The sequence below is a fragment of the Brassica napus genome, unplaced genomic scaffold (assembly GCF_020379485.1).
Source record: "Brassica napus cultivar Da-Ae unplaced genomic scaffold, Da-Ae ScsIHWf_46;HRSCAF=85, whole genome shotgun sequence".
NCBI classification, from domain to species: Eukaryota; Viridiplantae; Streptophyta; class Magnoliopsida; order Brassicales; family Brassicaceae; genus Brassica; species Brassica napus.
This window is the reverse complement of record NW_026016544.1, coordinates 44,464-53,034: the sequence shown is the minus strand read 5'-3', so window position 1 is coordinate 53,034 and position 8,571 is coordinate 44,464. Positions and strand designations below refer to the sequence as shown.

The window sequence follows — 8,571 nt, the reverse complement described above, 5'->3', positions numbered from 1 at the left end:
AAGTTTATTGTTTTTGTAATCTTGATTTTAAGTAAGTTTTGGTACTTAAAGACAAAAACCTTTGTTTCATGAAAATTGTTTATGAGATTTGACAAGAAAGAGAAAAGTTCATGAATGAAATTTTGTGGAGTGGGCAAAGTGCAAATTGTACACCGAATGTCTGAAGCACACAAATCAATGTGTGATGTCTTTCACATATTTTCTGACAATATTACATCACCCATAACAAAAGAAAAAGACACAAGTTTTGAACCTTGGATGGGAGTGCTTTACGACCTTAACTTCATATGAAGCCCCATGTAAAAATGTTATGGGCAAAAAAGTATGGGCTTTGAACCATCATGTGCTATACAATATACAACATGAGGAACTTTCTTTAATGGGTTAATTAAAAGTAATTTGAACCTTAACTGAAAAAAGGAACACGGATACGTAATATGGGGAATGGGCTTGAAATAAAAAGGCCCTTTGCCTCACCACACGTCGTCAACTTCAATCGTATAGCCACCGACACAAGTTTTCAATCACAACTAGATCTGTCGGCAACTTCTAAATGACTGTTATACCCCCTTTTCACCAAAGCCGTCGATTCACGATTCTGTGGACTCCACCTTAACTAATTTTGACTTCTGATGTTTAACAATGTTTATTTTTCCGCCGTCCAAAATATATTTTACAAAATTCTGTTATAATTTATAAAGACACATTTTACGAGTTATATTTGTTGCGTAAATATCAGTTCGTATATACTTTACAAAACAAAAATATTATTTTGTTGATTATTTACAAGGATAAAAGGAGAAATGGTAGTATGGAATTTAATTCCACATTTATCGATTTGCCTAATGAAGTAAATATCTCCAACGTCCACTAGTAATTGTTCTTCTATTGCACTTTCAGCTAATTTTGCCGAAATTATAAAAATACAACGTACCAAAAAAAAGAGAAATACAAAATGCAAAAATTTAATTTTTCTTCCCTTCGTCGCCGCCTTCTTCCAAGTACTCTTTCTTCCTCCTCTCCGCACTAGACAACACACAAATGAGAAGAAAGCACGTGGCATAAACCCCATGCACCTTCCAGTTCGTCTTCGGAGGCTGACGAAGCACCACCCTATGAAACACCGTCACGTAATAATGCAACCCCACAGCAAACCCCACGAACGTCTGCGCCAAACCTAGTACCTTGAGGGCCAAGCCACAGTCCGTGGAGAAGACGAGAACAAGGTACATGAGAAGAACCAAGAGGTAGAACACGTAGCCTAGGGTTTGCATGATCTGCAAGCACACGTAGGTCGAGCCTGACGTGGCGTATAGGAACTTGAGAGGTTCGATGCCAGTGACGAGGGACGAGAGGCATAGGATTGAGAAGTAGATGGAGAGATAGATTTGGATGAAGATGAGGAGTTTTTGGAGTGAGAAGTAGGCTTTGAAGCGGTTGAAGACGAGGGAGACTAGGAGAAGAGGGACGAGGATGAAGACGAAGGAGACTACGGAGGTGATGATTGGTGCGTACTTGTTGCCGAAGTAGGGTTTGAAGTACTTCTTGGTGATCTCTTTGTTGGCTTTGTTGATGTAGCTTTTGGATGTGGTTGAGATTTTTTCTAGGTCTGGGATTAGGGTTCTTTGGAATCTCGTGGGGAGGTCTCTGAACTCGTTGACGAAGTCGTCGTCTTCCTCGTTGTCTAGCCAGATTGGTTTTATTTCTTTCTCTGCTGGTTTTGGTTTGGTTGTGGGTTTTGAGGAGGATGGTGTTTTCTTCTTTTCTGGAGGAGGAGGAGATAGTTTGGAACTTGGGGGCTTTGTGGTGGTTTTGTTCTTGGATGAGGCTGATTTGGACAGATCTGATGACTTCTTGATCGAAGAAGTAGTGGGTTTTGTAGAGTTTGAGGACTTCTTGAGGTCTGATCCGTTCTTGGTTGTGTAAGAAGAAGATTTGGTGGAGTTGAGTTTGGAAGACGTAGTCTTGGCGAGTTTAGTTTGGTTCTTGGTAGAAGAAGAAGAAGAGATCGGTTTGATGAGCTTGGTTTGATTCTTCTTAATACTAGGTGTTGATGGAACAGAACCAGTAAGCTTCTTCTTCTTAGGGGGAGGGGGATTGGTTTCTTCATCACCCTCACCAGTTTCGAGATCTTTCAACAACAATCTTCTCACTCTAAAATGTGGATCTAAGGATTGTACTTGTTGTCGGTCATCATCAACAGAAGTTTCTGATGAGCCAAAAGTAACAAAGAAAGAAGAACAAGAGAAAAGGAAAAGAATGAAATAAAGCAACAACAGTAACTTTCTAAAACACAAGTATTTGAGTGGTGCCATTATTTTCTCTGAAACCTAGGAATCCCCTCACTATTCAGACAGATCTTGCAAAAGAGAGATCGCAAGGTTGTCAATATATTTTTTTGAAAATTAAGGTTGTCAATATATATAAAGAGAGAAAAGCATTAGTGACAGTGTGCGTATGTGTGTGTATATATATGAGGGTTTGTGTGTGAACGAGAGGGAGAAGATGGAGACCAGAGAATTTACTCGTTCAGTGGTTTTGATAATATCAATGTACATTACTTGTTTAACCTCACCGACTGGTCATGTTGCGCAGATTCTCTGTCATTCTTATTTAGCTAATTCATTTTTGGTATGTATATGTATGTGATTCGTATTCTGAAATAAGCAAGAACCTAAAACAAAATTGAAAATTTAATTGTACGTGGGAGAGTGAAAACAATTGCCATCGTCGTCTGAAGGATCTGACAAATTTTTTTACGCTGATTTATTATAATATTACAATTAAAAAAAAAATTAGATAGACGATTCCACGACCAATAATAATAATATTTGTTTTATGGAAATCTAAGCATAATTGCATCACCAGAACCGTCTTATGATGATCCATGTATGACCGACACTATGTTGAAGATCGATTGTAAAAAAAATTTCCGTAGTCATTTTTTTGGAAATTAAAATATAAACCTCTTATAATGTGTAATATGCAAAAAAAAAAAAATTGTATAGCCTAGGATTCAAACCCGTAAACATCTAACGATTAGAAAAGTCGCTTTCGCATAATTGAAGAAGCTTTTGTGTACTACTGTACATATAATCAAAATATTCATACACTTTTATATATTAAAAGCAAAAGGAATTTAATACCCACAACTCTTACTCGATTTTCGATTCAATGTAATGTTGATCCCATTCTCTTTTTTTCTTTTTTTTTTTTTTTTTTTTTTTTTTTTTTTTTTGCTAACTGCGTATCCTAATCCCACCGAGGTGGTCCAGACTAGAGGCCGAAGTGAGCATGGACGCTGCCAAAACATCACCATATGGCTCACCGTGTAATGGTCTTCGGTCTCGGGTGCTGCAACCCACATGTAAATTCTGCAGTGGCCAAAATTCGAACCCAGGGGCGGGCACTCCGGCTGGAGCTCCTGTACCACTAGCCCAAAGCAACATGGTTCATTCTCTTTTTATAACACAATTTTTTTTAACACAAGTTGATCCCATTCTCATTTTTTTTGGACAACTTTGTTAATTTGATCCCATTCTCTCTATCTTTCCAAATCAAACTTATATTTTAGTTTGGTTTCTAGATGACATGTATACACCTGGTTTAAAATAATGATAATTACAAAACTAACAAAACAAAAGTGGTTTGGTTCTTTGGTTATAGCTTTAAATTTGCCTTGTTTTTCACCACTTCAACGAATGTATAGTTTCATAAAATACGCACACTACTAACTACTTACAACAAATTAAAAAAAGATTTATTTTTGGGTTCACCACTGGGATGAACCTATAGATTCACAATCAATAGGATTGTGTTATTTCATATTAGATATCTTTTAAAAAATGAAACAAAATATTGTCAAATTATATTATTTTTTTTAAATTAAAAGGTAAAAATAAATAAATAAAAAATAGTAGTAATTACAAAAAAAAAATATTTTTAACGTCGTCAGCAAAACATTAAACCCTAAATCCTAATCCTTAAACACTAAATCCTAAACTCTAAACCATTGGGTAAACCATAAACTCTAGGATAAATCTTAAACTCTAAATCAAAATCACTAAACACTAAAACACTCAAGGGTTTAGGGTTTAGTATTTAGGGTTTAGGGTTTAGATTTTTAGTGTTTAGTGTTTTTATTTAGAGTTTAGGATTTTACCAAGGGTTTAGGGTATACCATTTATGGGGAAAATATAGTAATGAGATGGTTTAGATAATGTCTATTTTTGTTTTATTATTATTTTCTAATGTCATTTGTAATAAAATGTCTAATTTAAATAATATTGCAATTTTATGAAAAAAATAAAAAGTTATACACTACAAGAAAACAGCGATATTCTGACGGACATTCCGACGGAAAATGAAATCCTCGGAATATACCGAGAAATTTCCGAGGAAATTCCGAGGAAACACAAAATTGGGTTTCCTCGGAATATACCGACGAAATTCCGAGGAAACTACAGTCCGTCGGAATATTCCGAGGAAATTCCGAGGAAAACTGTGTTCCTCGGAAAAAACCGATGAATTCCGAGGAAATATTATAGCCGTTGGAGAGCCGTTGGGGGATTTTACAAAATTCCGAGGAAATTCCGACGAACTAGTTTTGTCCGTCGGAATTCCGTCGGAATTTCCTCGGTATGTCGGCAGGATTTAAACTATAAATACAAGCACTCCTCTTCCTCTTCATTCACTTCATATCTTCATCCTCCCTCTTACTCTATTTACACACGAATTTGATTCATAAAAAATATGTCTTCTTCAAATTATTTTCGTTCTTGGATCGATCGACCTCATTTGGATCCGAACACGAGATTGCTTACGGAAGAATACCAACGAGGTATAACTGAATTCATGGGGTTAGTTCACCGACAACCGGAAGCAAAAACAGGTATGTTAAGATGTCCTTGCTCTAATTGTAAAAATAGAAAGGTTATTAAAGAGTGGGATGTTTGGACTCATCTATATTTGAGTGGGTTTACACGAAGTTACAAAATTTGGTATCATCATGGGGAAACTGATTATGAACATGGTAGTACTAGTGAACCTCAGCCAGCGGTTAGATTAGAAGAACCAATTAGAACGGATGTAGATTATGGTGTAGGTACTGAGCAGATGGTAAATGATCATTTTAGAGGGGAAGATTTACCCAATGCAGAAGCTAGGAGATTTTATGATATGTTGGATGCTGGAAAGCAACCATTGTACGAAGGTTGCAGAGATGGTCATTCAGCTTTATCATCTGCTACAAGATTGATGGGCATTAAAACAGATTATAATTTGGCTGAAGACTGTGTGGATGCGATTGCTGATTTTGTAAAAGGTATTCTACCCGAGGATAATGTAGCTCCTGGTTCATACTACGAGGTTCAGAAACTCGTAGCTGGTCTTGGTTTATCGTATCAGGTAATAGATGTATGCAGCGACAACTGCATGATTTATTGGAGGGCGGATGAACAGCGGGTTACATGCAAATTTTGTGGAAAGCCTCGTTATAAAGATACGAGTGGAAGAGTTCCAGTGCCATATAAAAGGATGTGGTATTTACCTTTGACGGAAAGGTTGCAGAGGTTGTATCTGTCTGAACGCACAGCGCAACCAATGAGATGGCATGCGGAGCACTCAACAGATGGTGAGATCAGACATCCTTCAGATGCAAAAGCGTGGAAGCATTTCCAATCAAAGTATCCCGACTTTGCGTATGAGAGAAGAAATGTCTACCTTGGATTATGTACTGATGGTTTCAGTCCGTTTGGCAAGAGTGGAAGACAGTATTCTCTATGGCCCGTCATTCTTACACCATACAACCTCCCCCCAAACTTGTGCTTGCGACGAGAGTTTTTGTTTCTCTCGATTCTCGTTCCCGGACCAGAGCATCCTAAGAGATCACTTGATGTGTTTCTTCAGCCACTAATATATGAGTTGCAACAACTATGGGCTCAAGGTGCTGAAACATACGATGTTTCGTGTAAAGAAAACTTTCAAATGCGGGCAGTACTAATGTGGACAATAAGTGATTTTCCAGCATATGGTATGTTGTCTGGATGGACAACGCATGGAAGGCTATCATGTCCATATTGTCAAGATAACACTGATGCTTTCCAACTAAAGCACGGAAGGAAAACGTGTTGGTTTGACTGTCACAGGAGATTCCTACCACCTGATCATCCATATCGTAGGAGTAGGAATTTGTTTACGAAGAACAAGAGGGTGTTTGACAGTCCACCTCCGGAAATTTGTGGGAAAGATTTGAAGATACAACTAAGAGATTTTGGTGCAGAAAGGACGCCAGAAGTCGGTGGACATGAGCGTTTTCCGGTAGATGCTGTTGGAGAACTACATAACTGGCACAAAAAAGTATTTTCTGGGATCTGCCATACTGGGAGGATCATCTGCTAAGGCATAATTTAGATGTCATGCATATTGAGAAGAACTTTTTTGACAATCTCATGAACACGATCCTTAATGTTCAAGGTAAAACAAAGGATAATTTGAAGTCAAGACTGGATTTAGTCGATATATGTGCTCGTTCAGAACTTCATGTTGATGAGAATGGTAGGGCTCCTTTTCCCATATACCGACTTGATGCAGCGGGAAAAGATGCGTTCTTTGATTGGATTTCAAACGATGTGGAATTTCCAGACGGTTACGCATCAAATTTGCGTAACTGTATCGACAGAAAGGAAGGAAAGTTTACTGGCTTGAAAAGCCACGATTGCCATGTAATGATGCAGCGCCTCCTTCCGTTCGCCTTCAAGGAAATATTACCACGAAATGTTCATGAAGCAATTGCAGGGATAAGTGGTTTCTTCCGCGATTTATGCACGAGATCAGTGACTCTTGAAGGTATTGAAAATTTGAAGACTAACATAGCCGTGATTCAGTGCAACCTTGAGAAGATATTTCCTCCCTCATTTTTTGATGTTATGGAGCATCTTGTTATTCACCTGGCAAGAGAATTGGAACTTGGTGGTCCTGTGCAGTATAGATGGATGTATCTGTATGAGCGGTATATGTTCCATTTGAAGAAGATGGTGAAAAATTTAAGTAGGGTGGAAGGTTCTATAGTCGCACAGATGATCAATGAAGAAACTTCAAACTTTGCCGAGTACTACTTTCCAGCAGAAGTTCAGACCAAAAACAGAAGACCTGCTCGGCATGATGATAGAGGCGAACGGGCAACATATCATGTTACGGTTCCAGACATTTTCACAGACGTTGGACGACTTAGCGGAAAACCAAAGGACCGTCGACTTACTGAGCAGGAGCGCAGTCATTTGCAAACATATTTGCTCACCAACTGCGAAGACGTTCTTCAATATGAGAGGTAAATAAATGAGCTTACAAATTTTTATTTTAACAAGTTGAAATTTAAATCTTAATTAATTACATTATTGTCATCATATACAGGATTTTCATGGCAGAAAAGCGGTTCGAGTATAGATACGCCACAGAGGACGAACTAGAAGAAATGAAGCAGAGAGAATTTACTGGATGGATGTTTACTTATGTGAGTGCTTTAAACAAATTAAAATATATTTTATCACATATTTATACTAATTCACATTTATTGATATAATATATATATATGTGCTATTAATAGGTGTCTGCTGGTTTGGCCAGAGGTGAAACATTTGACGATTGGATACGTGAGATGGTCGTTGGACCAAACTTTGTTGTGAAGTCATATCCGAGATTTTGTACTCGAGGATATGCATTCACAACTCAGAAGAGGAGACGTTCGAGTACGACTTATGATGCTGGCGTTTGTTCTGCATCAGGAGATGATGTATACTACGGACACATACATGAGATTTTGGAAATCAAGTATTTGGGCATGGTTGGATTGCGCTGTACTGTTTTCTATTGTGATTGGCACGACAACACCCCAGATCGAGGTGTGAGAACAGATGCATTTGGTGTTACATCAGTAAATTCGAGGCGAAAGCTGCAATATTATGATCCTTTCATTCTTGCTTCCCAGGCCGATCAGGTAATTAAATGTTAATTATTCAGAATGATTCATCATCATGTGTATTAATTTATAATTTTTCTAAATGTTACAGGTTTGTTATATCAAGTACCCCCGGGTAAGGAACAGAGATGATCCATGGGTTACTGTTACAAGACTCAACCCGAGAGGCCGAGTTCAGGGAAGTTCTGAGCTGGAAGACCCACTACAACCAAGCACATCCGGCAACTGTAGTGCAGCAGAAGATTTAGCTGGAGTTGGCCTTGTAGTCGATTTAACCGACTTTGGAGAGTTTCACCAAGATCCAGATTCAGATTCATCTGGTGATGATGACTCGGAAACAGACTACCATTGAACTTATTTTTTTTTTTTTAAGAAATACCGAGGAAATTCCGAGGAACACTTGATATAACCTCTTTCCTCGGATAATAGTTATTTGGTTTATCTAGCAAGGCAAAGCTGAATACGAATTAAAAGCTACACAAAACACAACCAAATAAAACAAAGAAACCATGTAAAAGAAATACGAACTCATAATTAAGAAACCTAAAAAAAAACTCAGTTCAAAATTAACAGAAAATAAGACCATAAAACGTTAG

General features: G+C 37.8%; 1 protein-coding gene across 1 annotated transcript; it reads right to left on the bottom strand.

The window, feature by feature from the left end:
* Positions 1 to 747: 747 nt before the first annotated feature.
* Positions 748 to 2,475, bottom strand: LOC125604143. Its single transcript, XM_048774696.1, has one exon. The coding sequence runs from the start codon at positions 2,313 to 2,315 to the stop codon at positions 966 to 968; it is 1,350 nt and encodes a 449-aa protein (XP_048630653.1). The 5' UTR covers positions 2,316 to 2,475; the 3' UTR covers positions 748 to 965.
* Positions 2,476 to 8,571: the final 6,096 nt, after the last annotated feature.